The following is a 17,959-nucleotide window of genomic DNA, read 5'->3' on the forward strand; positions in this document are numbered from 1 at the left end:
GTGGGTAATGAGGGGAGGGGAAGAGAGGAGTGAAAAACAGGGGGGTCATGGGGGGGTTAAAGCATATTTTCGGAGCGTGGCTGCGGGTTTGGTCGGGTTGGGGGGTTCAGCATCTTTCCCTTTTTTCTTTTTTGTTCTTGTCCTCATCATCATCCATCGCTCTCGCGCCTCTTTTTTTTTGTTCATTTTTTTTGGCGGGGGTCTGGATCGGGGCGTTTTATAGCATGCGGGTCGGCGGATTGGGGGGGGTTTTGTGTTGCATAATTCGGAAGGGTAGGGGGGGAGGTTGTATATGAATGAGATCTATGAGATGAAGATGAGTGTATTTAGCGGGTGGAAGAAGGGGGGGTAGTATATATGTATATGTGTGATTGATACCATTTAATACGAGTATTTGAGAGATCAATTTTGTGGTTTGTGTGTTTGTGGTGTCTTGTGTCTTGTGGTTGTGGAGGGGGTGTTGTGGTGGCGTTCGTGGTGTGTGTAGTTGGTGATTAATATTGTTTGCTCCCCTTACTTCCGATTACCGCATCTACCCCCTCCGCACGCCTATAGTCCCGTGTGCGGAACGACAAACGTAAATGATATATGACAAACCACCCGTCTTCTCGAACAAACGAAATCGACGGATTGGTCGCGGATGGTCACGGATTGGTCGCGGATGCCGCGTTTGGGCGGGACGGGAAGCAAGGCTCGCGCTAGAATGTGGTGTGGAATGTTTACCCCTCCCTTCCCTACCTTCCAAAGGAAAAAGAGGGGAAAAGGAAGGGAAAAGGAAGGAAGAAGGAAGACGGGAAATGGAAGGGAAGGGGAGGTGGGGTTTGGGGGGTTATATGGTGCGAGATAAGTCGGCGGTTGGATTGTAGGCAGCGATGTTGGAGGGTTTTGGGGGCTATGCAGGCAAGGTTGGGGGCGGAGACCGGAGGACGGAGGGTGCGTGTTGGGGGCCGTTTATTTGTATAAGCGGCTGTGCAGGGTTGGTGCGAAATATATGTTTCCGTTTGGTTGGTTTGGTGTCTTTTGAGGGGTCCGGTACTGTCGAGGTAGCAATCTATTAAATATATTAAGGCATCATTGTGTAGAGCGGGTGGGTTTGTGGTCGTGAATGAGTTGGCTGTGGTGGTTATTGATACGATGCTGAGGAGGCGGAGGCTTGTTAAAGGAACAAAGCTTGACAATCGGGTTCCTCTTGTAAGGATTCATATACCCCGGTATCTACATTTTTAAGTCGATCAAGGCAAGCATTAGCGTTTATCCGGCGTGGGGAGGAGGGTGCCAGCTGTCATCGGGGCTCTATTTCGCGTCCTACTTCTGTGCGATGAAGCCAGTCATCCCTGTTCATTTGCCATGCAAATCATATCATCGTAATTGCCAACTTTCCCATAAACCGGTCGTTCCTGCCAACTTACCAATAAATCTTGGTTGTTCCTGCCTTATATAACTGTTGGGTTGGTTGCGCTTGCCTATTTATATATTAATGTTATGTCGATCGTGGTTGCAATTTTTATAGCAACATACAACGACGGTGATTCGTGGTCTCCAACCTAAAGCGCGATACTGGACGCTATTGCGCAGTACAGCTGTCACATCACTTGCCAGCTTTGTGCTCTTAGAGTTGATACTGGGATACTGGGAAGTTAGACGGTATACGCGCGCGCAGTGAAAGGCTGATCGCGCATCAGCCAGGGAAGCGCAGGCGGCGGGGATGTGAAATCTTGAGAGAGATAGGGTTCTCTCTGCAAATGCCATGTTGCCCCGCGGAGATGCGGATAGTATCCACTGCGATGGATGGGTTAGGTCGTCTATTTTGTAGCGCGAGGGATTGTCCGCCAACGCACGATCCATGCTAGAGAGCGATGTTTGGCTGTCGAGGATGAGATGGCTCATACTAGGCCGAGAGTGGGGACGAGCGCGGGTGTAGCCGCTGACATGCTGATGAGCTTATTGCGTTGGGGTTGAGTATATATGCTCTTCTATTCCCTGGCTTAATCTCTTTTTGCAGGAAGTTCTTTCTAATACCGGTTTCGTTGAAGGACCGCGCTCCCATCCTACGCTTGTAGGTGTTGGCTCCTTTCTGGTTGTGCGAAGTTTCGGATGATATATTCTGGCCTATTAATAAGCACAGGTCAAGCAAAGCTGAAAGCGTGGAAGGATTCCTGTGTGTGGGATTCTAGAGGTGTAGCGTATTTTGTGTGTAATGGATTTGGCCTGGGTCCTTGGCTGCATGGAGGGTTGCATTGTAGCGGTTAAAGGATAGGTTGAGCTTTTTGCTCTGCTAGGCTTGGGTATTGCATATATCAGTGGTGTCGCAGCTGTATATATCCGTGGGGATGCAGGCATTAACGTGATACTCGAGCGCGAAGCTTCAAAAATCTTCAGAATGGCTTGTGTCAACCCTGACTGCTCCTATATGCACGATGCCACCGGCTTGTTGTTACCCCCAGTCCTGCAGCCAAATCCCGACATCTCTGGGATCGGGGTGAGTCTCACCGCATTAAAACTGTCTGGTAAAGTTGCTGCCGCCATTAAGAAAGCCCTCGGCGCGATTTGGGGGACTTCTGGTTGAGGTAAGTACATGACAGCGCTGCCTCATATGCCGAGACATACCTAATCCAAGAGCTAAACTTCGTTCCCAGGCTATCCTAGCAATGAGCGATGCACAAATTGTCACAGGACTCTCCATACTCATTGGTGGCTTCTCGCAAATCAATTGCGGCCTTTCTATTTTCCATTGGCACATGGTGGTCCGCCTTGCGTGGTTCTCATCCGTGACGCATCTTACAACACTGACATTCCTCCGGCGATATATCCAAGATAATAGTGCGATTAGGATACTGAGGCTGGTTCTCATGTTGGTACTTATGCTCATGCTAGCTGTTGCCCTTATCCCGACTGGTGGAGAGTGTGGATTGGAGAATTATGAACGTGGGTATCCATCTACGTACGGCAACACTAGCACCAACGAGTTGAGGTATTTTGGTTTTCATCCAGTGTATCCAGGATCGCCAGGAAAGTGTTGTTTTTTGGCGATGTCTGATAAAGCCGGCTTCATAGGCACCAAAAATAAATTCGACGTCATGATGGTATCGGAAGGCTAATCGGTAGCTCCCTTACGAGAGTGTTCAAACTCTTCCGCGGGAGCTCTGGGTTTTCGAAGACATGGCTGAGGCATAAACCTGCGAAAATGTGCAAACGTATCGCAAGTAAGTTGGAAGAGCGGTATTACGATTCCTACTTAAACTCAGCGCGCGGCATGTACATTGCTTGCTATTGCGCTATCATGGCGTTTATAACTTTTGCACGAGCTATTTATGATTGTGTTGACTCCTTACTTTTTGAGGTTAGTCAACTTATATCGGTCTTTTCTACCATATGCTAACAGACGTGTAGATTGTCTGGCTACTCTTTTCATTGGCTTGGGGAACCCTACGAATATTCCTAGACAGAATGATAGCAGGTGTAGATTTTGCAATTACACAGGATAGTAAGGAAGACGTTGTGCTGCAAGAGAACTCATGGGAGTTTGGGCAACTTGTCCCCACATTGTTGCTAATCATTCCCTTATTTAGTCTTCTTGAAGGCGCCATAGGTATGCAAAGCATTTGATTCCTAGAGAAGTTTATTTCCGATCTAACCATACATAAGGGATATTGAAATCCAAGTCTACTAATTCTATACAAGATGATACGGCATCTGCTCTTGATGAAGCTTGGTTGTCTAAGAGACTATTGGAGGAGGAACAACTTGGCGGCCTTCCACTTTGCACAGGCCTATATGCTGAGCTGGACATAGTCAATGCCGTTGAAATGGTAAAATTGCTAGGAACTGGGGCCGACCCTGCCGACATGGAGAACGACCTTGGCTCTAATGTTCAGAGCTCGCCCAGCACAGCCACTAGACACCAGTCCGGCGTGTATAGTAAACACCCTCCACAACCTGAGACAGAACAACAACTAAGAAGTTCCATACACCGATGGTTTAATAAGACAATCTATAACATATGTGTATGGCTTTGGAATATTTATGGTGGCCTCCTCATTTTTGACTCTCGCCGGCATGCTCCTTATGGTAGCAGGCAACGAAGACAAGCTAGTTAATTTATTGCTCCATGGTGATAGAAATAGCTATGCGCGTGGATAAGATAAAGTAGGGGTCCAGTTGGGAGCCAAGGGATATATATTCACGCCGGACCATGTATTGTTCCACGTTGTAGTTAGTTACATACCGAGAAAAGTATACCCAAAACAATAATAGACGCCAAACTGTTCGCGAGATGGTACATGCCGTAGGCCGCATTCTCAAGGGCCAGAGGGCATCCTACGAAATCCTCGCCTTTCTGAAAGGGCAAACTGTAGCCAAAGCCAAAACCCTCCCCTTAGGACCCGGTTTGAGGCCTGAGCCAGGCCTGTGCATTCCGCCTGTTGCTGTTTACTGTCGCATGGGACTAACAGACAGTCCAGGGTAGTTATCAAGGACCTTATTTTTGAGCGCGAATTGGATACCCATCGAATTCCTGCTATCGAAGAGAGCCCCTACATTCGGCAGTTGGTAGATGTTATCCATCCCGAAGATGGGGCGCGGCGCCCGGGGAACCGAAGAAGCTGGTTTTCGAATGGATGGATACTGATCTATGGAAATGCCGGCCACACGGAAATCTTTCGCACCCAAATCTTCCTCAAGTGATTTCAAAATCGGTATTGGAAGCCCTTGCCGTATTCCAAGGCCTCAATGCCGTGCATACAGGTCTACAGCCATCTTGAGCCCATGCGAAAAACGCACTAACATACTATAGACATTAGCCCAAACAATGTTCTTCTATCCAACCTCGATCAGCCATTTCCTACCGTCAGAGTAAGCGACTTAGACCAGGGTAAGGATAGAAGATATTGACGGCTTCCTATCTCTCTGACTTTAGAACAGCATTCATGGAAGGCGTTAAGGGCGGAGAACGCGAATGTCCCCAAACGCTCGAAACTCGCGCCCCAGAGGTATGGAAAGGCCTTGATGCCTGGCCTATCTCCGACGTGTGGTCCGTTGGAGTAACGGTAAGCCCTTCATTCCCGCATACTGCCGCTCCTCGAAGCTGACGTGATTGCTAGCTCGTGCACTGGCTCATGTCCAAAACTCCCTTTGGGCCCGGCGGGAAAATAATCAAGGACCACACTGACGCGTGGTGCATGGCCAAGCTGATGAGGCTCAGAGGGCGCTTCGACATGACGGAGGAGATGGAGCGGTATGGCGAATGGCAGCTAGCGGTTGGATTGGAAGCCATGGACTTCAAGGACCCTAAAACGGGTGATATGAGGCCTTATATTGTGGGAGGAACGCTCGAGGAAGAGTTCGAGAAACTGCCGCGCGAGCTCTGTTCACGAGAGGGCATAGAGTTTATTTTATACCTCTTGGAGCTGGACTGCAAGAAGAGACCGACAGCGCTGGAGGCATTGGAGCATCCTTTTATCAAGTCTATTGTTACTCGACAACAACAACAAGACCTCAACTAGTCGCGATGGGGCTGGAAACCCGCACATGGTGGCTACCTATAAATTCCACTCACTTATAATAGAATATCGATATTGTATATTGTAGCACACCTCTTTAACCCCCTAATAAAATAACTATCTTGCAGCAAACCAGCTGCTGCTTTCGGCTGCTTTCTTTTAAACTTTGGGAGGGCTATCCTCTGATTCTGTTTTGCCAGGGCTTCCCACTGACTCTGCAGTTGGCGATTCAGGTGATGCCTCTTTCGTTGTACCTACATCCTTAGGTCTTTGTCCGTATGCCACAATACTATAATTGTCAGTATTTACTCCGCCCACTGTGGAACTTGACACACTCACAACTCATAATATGTATGATACCTCAAATTCTTTACATCCCTCCTTAACGCAACAAGAAATACTTCTGTTTCTTCCTTGGTCCAGCCGAACGCTTTACTGAAAGCCATCAAACTGAAGGCACTAGCACCTTGCAGCAGACTTTGCATCTCGAATGCGCCAATGAGCTTCAATCTCTTGTTGAGCGGCCAAGGGCCCGTAGGGACTTTATACCGTTTCTCGACGACATTCACAAATCCTGCTTCGCGGAGGTATTTGGCGAAATTGTTTGGTTCTAACAATGACCAGCCAACGATTTGGCTAGCTTCGATGACTTTGGTGGAGAAGATGGGTACGCCACTTTCAGGGGGTGCAGAATCATCATCGCAGTTGGGGACAGGAAGGAGGCATTGCAGCTCAAGGTAGCCTCCGGGTACCAGCTGTCTAGGGGAATAAAGTGAGCGGAGACGAACAAGAGGAGAGTGGTGGGATGACGGACTCGTAACATTGCCCGACGAGGCGCGGCCAGTCTTTAATAGAAAAAAGGAAATCGCGTGAATGAATGAAATCGAATTTCTGATGGTAGGTGAATTGCTCCTCGACGTCATCTATTTCGAAGTGGCAGTTAGGAGGCACCCTATCCATAGTCAGATCTGCATTCACTATCCAATTTGCACTGCGAAGTGGTATCGTAGAGTGACTAACCAATCTGGCTGGATAGGAGCGACGTCGACACCAAGAACGTCCGCAGACGGAAATTGGTCTGCGAAGTCTATAGCCCAAATACCTTTCATAATATTAGAACCCCTTCATATTTAGGGCTGATTAGACCTACCACTACCAGTCCCAAGGTCAAGTACTCGGTGTGGGCTTGAGCCTATCGGAGCTAGAAACAATTCTTCATCTAGCAACATGCTGTACATCCTATGTTTCATGTCGATACGATCCAATTCGTCCCCGTCTATGGGCATGCCATACCCTGCACATGTCAGATACGACTTTGAGGCTGTCCACTCACATCTTACCGCTTTTACCATATGCAGCATATGTTCGACCATGCTCATCTACACCTCTCAAGATACTCGAGGTGATAGAAGTCGTTGAATCACCATATCTAAAGCACCATTAAAAACAAGTATAGAGCTTGGAAATTGTAAAACCAACAGCGAGTCGGCATCAAAGACTGCTCCCTCGTCTTCAAACTGCGATTATCGTCTTAGCATCGAATCACACAATTCCGCCACAATAGCAGGTTGACAAGCTAGCGGATCCCCCGGATTATAACCATATAGAAATGAGAAATGAGTGTGAGAGGAGCATAAGCAAATTTGTAAAGACGAACATCGGGATCAGCTTCGATTCTCTGCATCCTTCATATACCGTACGGGGAAGGCTGCGATCATGTATCTTATATCAACGAGTTTAAAATTAAATGCCGAGTCCCGTGCATGCATTTACGGGTTAGGCGTAGATAACAGACAGATCATTGCGCTGTTGAATGATGAACATGAGTTATTTGTATATGGAAGACCCGTCGTGGCTTCGGAAATGAAGCAATTGTGAAGGGGGCTCTGTATGAATCCAGGCCCCACTTTTACATATATCCGTCCGATGCAAGGGAGGCGCAACGGCCCGACCGATGGAATGCTGATCAACCAATCACTGATGTCTTCTTCTCTTGTGTTTGAAGTCTACCCCGCCCTCATTTGACCAGCCACTTCCGTGGGATTTCTTTTGACTTTCTTGTGTAACATATCACTTGCCAACCATTCCAGTATATCCAAGAGTATTTCTAGGGCCAATCAGCAACATGGTCATTAAGTCAAAGTTAGTTAGGGATGCTGAATCTTTGCTTGAGGCAGCAAAGGTCTACGATGTTGAGGGAGCAGACAAACGTTCCAGGTTGGATCTAATAGCTAGGCTCGATGCTCTGCGCGAGGGCTTGGAGGATCCTGTTGAGAAGATGTTCAGCCAGATCACCAATGTACGTTTTATTTGACATATACCCTATTTCACGCAGACATTAATTCAGCGTAGTACTCGCAAACAGCAGCTGTGAATACATTGCTACAGCTCAAGGTCTTCCACAGCATTCCCCGGGAGGGCAGCATAACTGCCAAAGAGCTCGCTGTAATTGTGAATGTTGATCTCGAGGTTCTCAGTATGCACAATTACCAGTTGAGCCTATCACGCAAGGCTAACATCTACCTTCAGCCCGTCTCATGCGGATCCTAACCGCAACCAACATCTTCCGCTCCGTGGCTGAAGACACTTATGCGCATACCAAGTTCTCACTTGTCTACATTGATGATGTGGCAACCGACTTCTTCACCCTCTGTGTGGACGAAGTAGCTCCTGCCGCCCATCGTCTCCCTGAATACATGTCCACGCACGATTCTGCAGGTATTCTGAATCCTCGCACCTCCCCCTTTGCGTGGCATAATGACCGGGAAGGTAAGAACTTCTACGAGTGTTTGCTGGAGTGGCCTGAGCGACTACAGCGGTTTAACATTGCTATGACAACGCAGGAAGCTGCGTTGCCAGTTCTTGGCATGTTCCCGTTTGCCACACTGCCTGCCTCTATTGACACTAGTGACCCTGAACGTGCTTTCATTGTCGATGTGGCTGGTGGCCGTGGTCAAAGCTTACTGCAGATCACCCGGGAAATCGAGGAGAGTGGGGTGACGGGGATAGGTAGAGCGATTCTAGAGGATCGGGAGAGGGTGTTGGATGCAATTCCCGCCGATGCCCTACCTGGAGTGGAAAAAGTACCCATTGACTTCTTCACACCACAACCAATCAAGAGTAATTGCCCCCTCAACAGTTCCTGGCAATATACTCACATTTGTAGACGCACATGTCTATTACCTCCGCCGCATTATGCACAACTGGCAAGACCGCGAAGCTATCGTAATTCTGTCGCACATTGCCGAAGCCATGGCACCAGATTCTCGTCTTCTGATTGGCGAGATGGTAGTACCTGAGGTGCCGAAAACAGGCTACGAAGGTTTGGATATGACGGTGTACTGGATGGATATGTGCATGTTAGTTATCGGAGGGAAAGAGAGAAGTGAAAAAGAATTTAAGGCGATCTTAGATTCGGCGGGCCTACGGCTGGTTAAGATCTGGTGGAGCCAGTTGGGCAGTCAGACAGTCCTGGAGTGTCAGTTGAAGGAGTAGGTAGATATGAGTTTAAGACGAGGTCAACGGTGGTACATTGTCTATGATATAGACCTACTTGTTTAGAGCTCCAAATTTTCAGTATCAGCATTACGCACCTACATACACACACAGATGCACATAGCTTTGTCTAGTGACACTGTTGCAGGTTAGTCGGCCGTCTAAGCTTTCACCGCGGGCCGACCCGCCCCCACATGGGCTCATTTTACTAATATGACCAATGCGACTAGTGTATTAAAAGGAAGAAGGAATGTCGAATCGGCTTGAACCTCAGATTCGTTTGTCAAGGCGCTATTAGAGATGGATGTTCTAGAAGCAGAGCTGAAGGTCAGAATTAGAGCGCAATATTTGAACTTTGAGCTGAACCGCGGAGATTGTGAGACGAATACTCGATGTCTAGATTTAGGACCTAAATAGCACGCCTAAAGCTAAAAAAATATCACTAGAACATGTGCGTCTCCAAACCCTGTAGCACTCGATATTTTGCCCGCTCTGCCTGAAGGGGACGGGAAAAGAGTGCATTGTTGTGGCGGATTCAAGGATGGTCCGATCTCAGCTCACCCGACAAGCTAACCGCCGTTGGAACGTCGATGATTGTTGTATGGAGGCGGGGCCACACCGGTTTCTTGATGCGCACTTGTCTCCCATTATTTTACTACATTTCCTTTCGGCAAACTTGGTTCTCTTTGTAGCTGCTTTAGGCGCTGCTTTCTGCAGCTGAGTTGCCAAACTCTCATGATGCTCTAACGCTTGGATGTCTAATAGATCATCGGCAAGGACTAGACATATCTGAGCAAATCAGGGACGCCAAATCTAGAGCGAGGTTGAAGGCAGTAAGCAGCCTCTTGTTAGGATCCGCTCTGTCGGCAGCGAGAAGATGCTCCACCACCTGCTCGTGGCTATCTTTCGCCGCCAGCGACAGTGGTCTGCAGCCATCGACTCATCGGAGATTGTGAGCGCCATTTCTGGTTGCGACAGCCTTTTTTAACGTATTAACCGCATTGATGCCAGTTGAAGTTTCTTCACCAGCAGAGAATTCAGTGTCTAAAATCTGGGAATAAAAGGCCCAGAGGATCACCTGAACCCAGTCATATCCCAGTCATTCATGAACCACTCGCCTATACCTCCAAAATCTAGATTCATAAGGTCCTGCTCTGCTTCAGTTGCGAAACCAACGTCGGCCATCGCTGCCGTGGTCTGGTCCGAAATAGATGTAAATTCTTCTCCTGGATTGCCTTGAATGTCGATATTTCTCTGAGCTGCATTGTCGCTACGTTGTAGTGCAATCTGGGGTTCATAAATAGGCCATATTCTGCAGAGATCAACCGAAAATCCCTCAAGTAAAGCCAGTTGGGCGCTCGTAGGCTTTGTTAGAGACGACCCTTCACCCGGTAAGTGGGATTTCCGTATATCGATGGCTTTTTGTAGCGCTTTAGATGCTCCAATGGCAGACCGCCATCGTTTCGAAAGCTCATTCAGGCATTTCTGCATGACCTCAAGATCTGGCTGAATGGCTTCCCATAAATCAGGAAACGGCCTGACTGATAGCAACACGATACTAGCGACAAGGCAAAAATTTGTAAACACTGGCGACAAGAACTTAACTTGATCGCGTGCTAGAAAATATTCGTAGATTCCAGCGACAAACGAAGCCGCCAAAACAGGGACTGGTGATACTTCTCCTGACGCTGCAGTAGGGCGAGCCAGAATAATTAGACAGATCAAGTATGGGACATGCAATTGTCGGGCATTGAAATTGTGTGCGAGGAGATCATACGTCTGAGTATGGGGTTGCTTTGGGGACAATCTTAAATTTGAAGGAAGTGTCCTTGTCCAGCGAAATAGGACAGTTTCCACGTGCAGGCGTTGTGTACTACACATGCGTCTTCTAGAGCAGCACTCAACGAGGTTGCCAAGGAGACAGCATATCTCAACGTATGGAATAAACAGCTCTCCTTGCGCACGAGATTCCGGAAAGTCGTCCAAACATGGGGGGCTAGTTTCGCAGTCGTCCATATTGATTGCTCGCGGTCGCCCATGTGAAACAGAGATGAGGGAATCACGGACCTAAGATTACTTTAATATCGTGAATCTAATCATTTGAGAAGAACCAAACTTACTGCCAAACTCCACCATATACGCCGGCGAATGGCTCTGTGTGGTCCCTGAGGTGGCTCTTTATGGAGGCCAATCTGGTAGGCAAGGCCGACTCCCGTCTTAAGCCAAAATTCGCTAGCATCGTATGAGACATACGCGGGTCCATCAGGATTATACCAATGTAGCATTGTAATCGCCTTGATAACTGTAAGGGGGTTGTTTTCGTGGCCTGCCCAAAATAGAGCCTTTGCACGCTGGTAGAACTGTTCCGAGGATCCATAAGATTCCACACCTGGGCCTGGCGAGATTCGACTAGCTGCTACAAACATTGACTGCATCAGCAACAACGACTGAAACTTATCGCTGCCTTGATGTAGCTCCGACTGACTGAGGGTCGGCATCCACGGGTAGCAATACTGCATAAAGGTTTCCATGAGTATTTGACGGGTAGACTTCGGTGGGAGTTTGAAAGATCCGCAGAGCTCTAATATTTTCTCTTCCATATCAGAGAGTCCACCGGTTCTCGATGGGGTATATGACCGAGCCGACCTCTCGTCAATGGTTGTGTCGCCGCCAATATAATACGTCCTCCCAATATATGTTGGAGACTCAGTCCTTTGACGGTTCACTGTAATAATTTCACGGGGCGAATCCGTGGTAATATCGCTGCCTCCAGGCGGTTGAGATTGTAATGGTAATGAATGGCTTCTCTCATCAGGAATGTGATGAACAGCATGATCTGCGTCTTGCAAACCGTCTACCTGCCCACGGCCAGGAAGGACCTCTGGTACTACTATGTCAGGTATAACCAGAGAATGCGGGCGTGGCCAAAATGGAAGTGGCATTTGCGCACTTGTGGGATCACCATAGCCATGGTTACTTAGGGTGTTCTGGATACCGCTAGGCGGCCTCTCAACATGATGCAAAGTTGCACTTGAAGTCCTCGCTGGAGCAGCTCGGCGTCTCTTGCGGGTTCGAGGGCTATTTGATTCTCATCAGCATGGTTGAAATAAGGGAGTTGCAAGGGATGCTTACATGCACTCAATGCGTAAGGAGGAGCACGATTGGCAGGGCCCCTGTTCCGTCAATAATCTGCATTTAATCTTCCCTAATTAGTACATAGCCATAAGGCTGGGCTTCTAGAACAGTAGCGAATACCTTTTTTAGGTTGCAGTGGATGCATGCTTGACCGAATATGTGATTGGAGGTTTCAACCTGCATAGTACCGGCGTGCCGATTGTGTGTGGAGGCCATGTGAGCGTGGCCGGAACCCCGGCGAACATCACAGCTCTCAAGAACCCACGACTGTCTCGCGCAATGGAACCGGATTGGAGGAGCAGATTTATGACAATGTGTAGGACATAGGTGTAGAATATGCTATCGTAATGCCTGTTTTCTGGGTCAATTGCAGGAGGTATTCAGGTTTGTGTTAACTTCCCCGCACGGATCTGGAGTGGAGAAGGCGAATAATTACCGACCAAAGCTACCCGCGACACAAGAAAATACGGCCCGATTTGTGAGGCTACTACTTCGAGCAATGCATTTTATATTTTCTATTTGTTTATAATAGTACGTATCGCTACTCTATACTATATGATTTAATTACGAGGTAGTTAGGGTTAGATAATGTTGGTCGTCACGCTGGTTTGTAAATGGGCTTGTTTAATTTATTTCGTGACTCCATGCTTGGTATCAATAATATTTTTACCCCTTTCCATCCATCGCCTGTACTGCAAATCAACAGAACATCTAGTTTATGCCGTTGGGTATCTGTGTATTAATCTCTGCTAGCACATCGGCCTTCAGCGCTGGCCTGTCTGCCTTTCCCGCCGTTGTCTATCGTCCCAAATAGTCAGTATCGTACAACTTGAGAAGAACTCACAGCCCAGGAAAACTTACCCCTCCATCGATTGGCATTATCAGTCCTGTAATCCATTTTGCCTCCTTACTACACAAGAACAGGATTCCGTAGCCCACATCCCAACCTGTGCCCTCTTGCTTCATTAGGTTTTGGTTAATCCGCGCCTGGCGCATATCATCAGTCATGCCTCTTCCCCGCACCATTGGCGTAAACACCATCCCTGGACACACGCAGTTCACACGAATGTTTTCAGACCCATGTTGTGCGGCCATTGCGCGTGTCATTTGGATGATTGCACCTTTGGTGGTAGGATATAATAGGCTCGGATTGCCGCCAAGGACTAAAATAATGTAAGCTGGGGTAAGGAAGGCGATGAAAAGGGGGACATACGGCCGCTGACAGAAGACATATTGACGATCGAACCTCTTCCCTTCTTGCGCATCTCAGGAACAACGTGTCGACTCATAAGTACCATGCTCGTTACATTAATGCGGAAATCGCGGTCCCAAGCAGCCATGTCGATTTTAGTGCAATCGCCCATGGCTCCTCCAACCCCAACTATAGAAACATTTGCATCAGTCCGAGAATTCAATAACTGTAATAAAGTGACGGGGCCGTCCATACCAATGTTAACGAGAATATCCACAGAGCCGAATACTGCTACAGTCTTCTCCACGGCACTCTTGCATGACTCTTCGTCGGTGACATCTGCCTGGATAACCTCAGAGATGCCACCCTCTTCGTCGATCATGCGCTTCGTCTCTTGCGCCCACTCAACGTTGAAGTCAACCAGAGCAACTTTGCAACCCTGGCGGGCGAGAAGAATTGCAGTCGCTCTCCCATTGCCAATTTCACCTGCATCAAGGTTAGATGAATATGAATTCATAATTGGAGGAACATACCTGGCATGCGGGAGCCAGCGCCGGTAACGATCGCTACCTCTCCCTCAAAATTGAAAGCTACAGGAGGCGCCATTGATCCGAGTGAGACTTAGGAGACAACAGGCGGGTGGTTAATTAGGTGAAGGTAGTGTTGTAATGATACATGGAGAAATATATTCAGTGTTGAAGGGTATATATATTCATGGCATCGAGTTTCTCATAGGTCCATAAGTCAGGTTAAAGCGCCGGGCTGATCGCCATCGTGATATTCTGCCGAGAATGGACACACACAGGCTACCCACTTCCTCCGAGTGAGTCGTCCGAGTGAGTCGCTCGGTCATACTCAGAAGATGCACCAATTCCAAGATACTCGGCGTGTGTTAATCCCGAGATCTCGGTATTAGGCCAAGATCATCCGGAGAGCCGGGGAAATGTGGAGAACCGGGGGAATGTGGGGTCAAATAGCTTGCTTCCCACGTTTTCAATAGAGGGTCCACTTCTGGATGAGGTACTCGAGAAGGTGCCTGATCCGTTCATTCATCCATTGATCCAATATTACAGTGAGGTAAAAGTATTCATATTTATTCAAGCCTGTGCACGAATTGTGATTCAGCTCATTGGTAATAGTTCCAAGATCTATGTAGATATTATTTATTGCGATAACCAGAAATCAAACCATTCGACGATACCCTTTAAACTCTGCTCTTTGACATATCCTACGAACAAGTTAGTATGTGTATTACATGATGAGATGGATATTTCTTAGGAGAGGCAACTGACGTTCATAAGGATTCTCCAGATCACCTCGCAACGCAAATCCATGCTGAACACCGCTAAAGAGCTGTAGTTGGTAGGGTTTCTTTTCCGTCTGAAGGATTTCAAGCGCTCGTCGTCGCGAAGGAGTGTCAAACGTATGGTCGACTTCAGCACAAGATAGGAATAATGGTTCTTCGTGCAAATTCATTAGTTTAAAGCTACAATTTCGCTACTGGGAGTTAACTCACTCTTTAGGTTGAAAAAATGGTGCACCTTGAGGAACGCTGGATGGGCGAATGCACCAGCCGTGACAGTGTTGCCAGCTAATTCATTACAAACGTACGGGGCACCAAAGCAGTATCTAAAACGATAAGTATGAGAATCACAGTGATTATCGAGCAGACTTACCCTACACAAGCATATTTCGTTTGCTCCTCGCCATATTCCTCTTTCACCGCGCTGACCCATTTGGGAACATTTTCATCGGCAAACGCTGTGTGCTTCTTCTTCCAAGCCTCATAGTCAAAATTGGGATCAGAGTTGTCGTGTCTGTCCTTTCTGTGCTTCCACACTGGGTCCTATAAAATCAAATGAGTTCCATTTTGCTCTGTGATAAGAGTCCTAGAATGAGAATTTACCCCGCGAAAATAGTCCATGCCCAGCACAAGATATCCAGCATCAGCAAAGCCATCCATTATAAGAAGCCCGTTGGGAAACATTCCCCAGACATCAGGAAAGTAGAGCAAAATATGACCATTTGGCTTTGTGGGCGTTCCAACGTACGTCTCTACACCTGCAAGTGTGACGAACTTGCCTTTCGACTCTCCTTGGTGAATTGTGCCATTTAGACAGCAGGGTCCTGATGGCTTCGCAAGAACTGGATCTGCCATCATTAAGATGAATGCGTCGTTTGGTTAAAATTTATAAGGGTGTGAGAGTTTTAGGAAGTTGTAGTAAAATATGGACATCAACAAGCATCATCCATTCATGATATGTTTCGTCTTCGTTCGATTGCAACATACCACAACGAAGTCACGTTTGTAGGTCATCTTCGTCGCCGAGTTCCCGCAGCATTCGGCGAAACTCCGAGCCTGGGTGATCATCGGCCATATTGCGGGGTTCCCCACAGTTGGGCTAGTGAGTCCGGTATGCCGACCGCCGGACGCCTAACGCCGAATCCCAATTGCAGAAATACCAACGAGCTTCGTCTCTGCCATATTAGTTCGGATATATCTTTAAGCCCAGCAAATGGGCAGCCGAATTGATACCCGGCGCCCCAGTTTATGGGAATAATGGAGCGAATATATGCGGGGTGCATGCGGGGTATCCCCAGCATTTCCCCAACTTGTTTTAGATTTAAGATCCTCCTTCCTTCCCTGGAAGCACATGGCTAATCGGATTTCCATGCCTCTGTGTTTCTGTTCTCCTGAGTTTTTATAACCACGACTATTTCTTCTGCGGCTCTCAAGTTTTTCGAGATGACCACCGTGAAGGTTGACGAAGTCGCACACGTGGAGCGCGATGGTGGCATCGATCACGATGCAGATTTAAAGCAACCGCTGGACAATTTCAACGAGGTAACCACCGCCGTTACAAGTTCAAATTATGCATTGGCTCACAATATTTAGAGTGATGCAGTTGGATACTCGGAGTATAGAGAGGGTCTTAACATAGAAATTTCACAACAAGAAGTAAGCAATGCCCACTCGTCTACATTTTACGCGATGTCTAACAAATTATTCAGAATCGCCGTGTCCGTTGGAAGATTGATCTAATCATTCTACCAATCTTCTTGGTCACACAGACCTTGCAATTTCTTGACAAGACGGCACTGAACTATGCCAATCTGTTCGGATATCAGAAAGCCCTTGGGCTACATGGCCAACAGTTCAATTACCTGTCTGCGAGTGAGTCTTGCTGGGAGATTTTGTTTGAATGGTTATCTAACCCTGCATTTTAGTGGTATATGCAGGATACTTCTTTGGACAGTACCCCTGCGGCTGGCTCATCGGCCGATTCCCTGCACAGAAAGTTCTCGGCATAAGCTGCTTGCTCTGGGGAGCAACAGTTCTTATCCTGACACAATGCCGAACATTCAGCAGCGCCCTCGCCGTCCGCTTCATAATGGGCGTCTTTGAGGCCGCCGTAACTCCCGGTCTTACATTGATGACTGGATTCTGGTACACCAGACAAGAGATTCCGCTTCGCCAATGCATTTGGTACTCTGCCCTTGGATGGGGCGGTATTATCGGCTCCTATATCTCGATGGGCATTTCCAAACTTCCCGAGGATTTGACCCCGGAGCGCTGGGAGCTTATTTTCTTCATTCTCGGTGGTGCTACGTGTCTATGGGCATTTGTCATCTACTTTCTGCTCCCCGACACTCCGTCAAATGCGCGGTTCTTCAACGAGCGCGAACGCCTCGTTGCCGTCAAAAGAGTAGCTGGCAACGAGACGGGTATCAAGAACAAGGCATTCAACACCAAGCAAGCCATTCAAGCCTTCGCTGATCCCAAGGCTTTGCTCCTCTTTGCGTCTGTCTTCGCCGCTGCCATCCCGAATGGAGTTGTTAACTCCTTCTCTACCATCATTATTAAAGATTTGGTACAACGCCATCATCTGCTATGTTTCTATTTTCTCCTACTAACTATACGTATAGGGATTTAGCACTACCAAAACGACCCAGCTCAAGTCCGTCGGCGATGCGATCCAAATCATTGCTCTCATTATCGGAGGAGCAATTACCCTTAATGTGCCGAACTCTCGCCTGCTAACAGCTACCGCCGCAAATATCATATGCACAGTTGCTGCCGCATGTACAGCATATCTTCCACGTTCTAATACCTGGGGACGACTCGTTTCGTTCTGGCTGGTTAACACGCAGTCCGTTGGATTTACTATCTCACTTGTGACCGTCTCATCGAACATGGCGGGGTTCACTCATCGATCGATGGCTAGCGCTATGATTTTGTAAGAATTGCCTTTGCTTCTTTAAATGAAACCAGACTTACATTTATATAGCACTGCATACTGCTGGGGTAACTTTACAGGACCATTTGTTGTTAAAGCTAGCGAGGCTCCGACCTATCCCACTGCAACGGCAGGTCTACTCGCCGGCTACTCTGTCAAACTTGGATGCCATCTCTTACTTCTTGGTAAGCCTTCATATTACTTCCCTGGATTTTCTATATACTAAAGCTAATGATTTATTTCCAGCATACATGTTTTTCACCAACAGATACAGAGAGCGTACTTATGGCCCTGCAAATAAGGAGATGAGTAACGAGGCTGGGATGCAGGACAAGACGGAGTTCGAGAACAAGGATTTCCGCTATGTGCTGTAAATGCCATTTCGTAGAATAAGAACATAA

The 17,959-nt window shown here is 47.7% G+C and overlaps 7 protein-coding genes across 7 annotated transcripts; 3 read left to right on the forward strand and 4 right to left on the reverse strand.

Annotated features, from left to right (window-relative positions):
- Positions 1 to 2,380: 2,380 nt before the first annotated feature.
- VE01_10271 (uncharacterized protein) lies at positions 2,381 to 5,501 on the forward strand (the record flags this gene model as incomplete). The annotated part of the gene is made up of 11 exons (XM_018279674.1): positions 2,381 to 2,479; positions 2,535 to 2,567; positions 2,637 to 2,971; positions 3,106 to 3,340; positions 3,391 to 3,589; positions 3,646 to 3,918; positions 4,290 to 4,407; positions 4,461 to 4,679; positions 4,800 to 4,870; positions 4,921 to 5,045; positions 5,100 to 5,501. 11 exons carry the CDS (start codon positions 2,381 to 2,383, stop codon positions 5,499 to 5,501), a joined length of 2,109 nt encoding a protein of 702 aa, XP_018125444.1.
- An 82-nt stretch (positions 5,502 to 5,583) lies between these two features.
- VE01_10272 (uncharacterized protein) lies at positions 5,584 to 7,360 on the reverse strand. The gene is made up of 8 exons (XM_018279675.2): positions 7,156 to 7,360; positions 6,978 to 7,015; positions 6,839 to 6,927; positions 6,649 to 6,792; positions 6,519 to 6,600; positions 6,313 to 6,450; positions 5,838 to 6,257; positions 5,584 to 5,787 (listed from the first exon to the last, which is right to left on the reverse strand). The coding sequence occupies exons 1-8, from the start codon at positions 7,180 to 7,182 to the stop codon at positions 5,658 to 5,660; spliced, it is 1,068 nt and encodes a 355-aa protein (XP_018125443.1). The 5' UTR covers positions 7,183 to 7,360; the 3' UTR covers positions 5,584 to 5,657.
- Positions 7,361 to 7,516: 156 nt separating this feature from the next.
- Positions 7,517 to 9,449, forward strand: VE01_10273 (uncharacterized protein). The gene is made up of 5 exons (XM_018279676.2): positions 7,517 to 7,797; positions 7,851 to 7,974; positions 8,028 to 8,618; positions 8,665 to 9,141; positions 9,224 to 9,449. The coding sequence occupies exons 1-4, from the start codon at positions 7,624 to 7,626 to the stop codon at positions 8,991 to 8,993; spliced, it is 1,218 nt and encodes a 405-aa protein (XP_018125442.1). The 5' UTR covers positions 7,517 to 7,623; the 3' UTR covers positions 8,994 to 9,141; positions 9,224 to 9,449.
- VE01_10274 (uncharacterized protein) lies at positions 9,062 to 12,523 on the reverse strand. Its single transcript, XM_018279677.2, has 4 exons — positions 12,249 to 12,523; positions 12,126 to 12,193; positions 11,114 to 12,071; positions 9,062 to 11,060 (listed from the first exon to the last, which is right to left on the reverse strand). Exons 1-4 carry the CDS (start codon positions 12,342 to 12,344, stop codon positions 10,068 to 10,070), a joined length of 2,115 nt encoding a protein of 704 aa, XP_018125447.2. The 5' UTR covers positions 12,345 to 12,523; the 3' UTR covers positions 9,062 to 10,067.
- A 252-nt stretch (positions 12,524 to 12,775) lies between these two features.
- Positions 12,776 to 14,169, reverse strand: VE01_10275 (uncharacterized protein). The gene is made up of 5 exons (XM_059464141.1): positions 13,854 to 14,169; positions 13,576 to 13,806; positions 13,342 to 13,509; positions 12,990 to 13,291; positions 12,776 to 12,926 (listed from the first exon to the last, which is right to left on the reverse strand). The coding sequence occupies exons 1-5, from the start codon at positions 13,924 to 13,926 to the stop codon at positions 12,840 to 12,842; spliced, it is 861 nt and encodes a 286-aa protein (XP_059319249.1). The 5' UTR covers positions 13,927 to 14,169; the 3' UTR covers positions 12,776 to 12,839.
- A 227-nt stretch (positions 14,170 to 14,396) lies between these two features.
- On the reverse strand, positions 14,397 to 15,642 carry VE01_10276 (uncharacterized protein). The gene is made up of 5 exons (XM_018279679.2): positions 15,227 to 15,642; positions 14,997 to 15,166; positions 14,837 to 14,949; positions 14,613 to 14,780; positions 14,397 to 14,548 (listed from the first exon to the last, which is right to left on the reverse strand). Exons 1-5 carry the CDS (start codon positions 15,479 to 15,481, stop codon positions 14,484 to 14,486), a joined length of 771 nt encoding a protein of 256 aa, XP_018125457.2. The 5' UTR covers positions 15,482 to 15,642; the 3' UTR covers positions 14,397 to 14,483.
- A 168-nt stretch (positions 15,643 to 15,810) lies between these two features.
- VE01_10277 (uncharacterized protein) lies at positions 15,811 to 17,949 on the forward strand. Its single transcript, XM_018279680.2, has 7 exons — positions 15,811 to 16,165; positions 16,217 to 16,279; positions 16,333 to 16,495; positions 16,549 to 17,192; positions 17,248 to 17,558; positions 17,610 to 17,743; positions 17,805 to 17,949. The coding sequence occupies exons 1-7, from the start codon at positions 16,067 to 16,069 to the stop codon at positions 17,930 to 17,932; spliced, it is 1,542 nt and encodes a 513-aa protein (XP_018125456.1). The 5' UTR covers positions 15,811 to 16,066; the 3' UTR covers positions 17,933 to 17,949.
- Positions 17,950 to 17,959: the final 10 nt, after the last annotated feature.

Source organism: Pseudogymnoascus verrucosus (genome assembly GCF_001662655.1).
Source record: "Pseudogymnoascus verrucosus strain UAMH 10579 unplaced genomic scaffold scaffold_77, whole genome shotgun sequence".
In the NCBI taxonomy this organism is placed as follows: Eukaryota; Fungi; Ascomycota; class Leotiomycetes; order Thelebolales; family Thelebolaceae; genus Pseudogymnoascus; species Pseudogymnoascus verrucosus.

What these genes read in the sequence shown, in the direction of transcription:
- VE01_10272 (XM_018279675.2), bottom strand. Translation starts at nt 7,182, where the DNA reads ATGCAGAGAATCGAAGCTGATCCCGAT. An exon ending in GAATCGAAGCTGATCCCGAT is followed by an intron (nt 7,016 to 7,155) that starts GTTCGTCTTTAC and finishes CGATAATCGCAG; the next exon opens with TTTGAAGACGAGGGAGCAGT. An exon ending in TGACCTTGGGACTGGTAGTG is followed by an intron (nt 6,601 to 6,648) that starts GTAGGTCTAATC and finishes ATATTATGAAAG; the next exon opens with GTATTTGGGCTATAGACTTC.
- VE01_10273 (XM_018279676.2), top strand. Translation starts at nt 7,624, where the DNA reads ATGGTCATTAAGTCAAAGTTAGTTAGGGATGCTGAATCTTTGCTTGAG. An exon ending in TGTTGATCTCGAGGTTCTCA is followed by an intron (nt 7,975 to 8,027) that starts GTATGCACAATT and finishes ATCTACCTTCAG; the next exon opens with CCCGTCTCATGCGGATCCTA. An exon ending in CACACCACAACCAATCAAGA is followed by an intron (nt 8,619 to 8,664) that starts GTAATTGCCCCC and finishes TCACATTTGTAG; the next exon opens with ACGCACATGTCTATTACCTC.
- VE01_10274 (XM_018279677.2), bottom strand. Translation starts at nt 12,344, where the DNA reads ATGGCCTCCACACACAATCGGCACGCCGGTACTATGCAGGTTGAAACC. An exon ending in TCCACTGCAACCTAAAAAAG is followed by an intron (nt 12,194 to 12,248) that starts GTATTCGCTACT and finishes TAATTAGGGAAG; the next exon opens with ATTAAATGCAGATTATTGAC. An exon ending in GTATATGGTGGAGTTTGGCA is followed by an intron (nt 11,061 to 11,113) that starts GTAAGTTTGGTT and finishes AAGTAATCTTAG; the next exon opens with GTCCGTGATTCCCTCATCTC.
- VE01_10275 (XM_059464141.1), bottom strand. Translation starts at nt 13,926, where the DNA reads ATGGCGCCTCCTGTAGCTTTCAATTTTGAGGGAGAGGTAGCGATCGTT. An exon ending in CGCTGGCTCCCGCATGCCAG is followed by an intron (nt 13,807 to 13,853) that starts GTATGTTCCTCC and finishes ACCTTGATGCAG; the next exon opens with GTGAAATTGGCAATGGGAGA. An exon ending in GGATATTCTCGTTAACATTG is followed by an intron (nt 13,510 to 13,575) that starts GTATGGACGGCC and finishes ATGTTTCTATAG; the next exon opens with TTGGGGTTGGAGGAGCCATG.
- VE01_10276 (XM_018279679.2), bottom strand. Translation starts at nt 15,481, where the DNA reads ATGATGGCAGATCCAGTTCTTGCGAAGCCATCAGGACCCTGCTGTCTA. An exon ending in GCATGGACTATTTTCGCGGG is followed by an intron (nt 15,167 to 15,226) that starts GTAAATTCTCAT and finishes TTGATTTTATAG; the next exon opens with GACCCAGTGTGGAAGCACAG. An exon ending in CCATTTTTTCAACCTAAAGA is followed by an intron (nt 14,781 to 14,836) that starts GTGAGTTAACTC and finishes ATTTGCACGAAG; the next exon opens with AACCATTATTCCTATCTTGT.
- VE01_10277 (XM_018279680.2), top strand. Translation starts at nt 16,067, where the DNA reads ATGACCACCGTGAAGGTTGACGAAGTCGCACACGTGGAGCGCGATGGT. An exon ending in GTTCAATTACCTGTCTGCGA is followed by an intron (nt 16,496 to 16,548) that starts GTGAGTCTTGCT and finishes CCTGCATTTTAG; the next exon opens with TGGTATATGCAGGATACTTC. An exon ending in CCATCATTATTAAAGATTTG is followed by an intron (nt 17,193 to 17,247) that starts GTACAACGCCAT and finishes CTATACGTATAG; the next exon opens with GGATTTAGCACTACCAAAAC.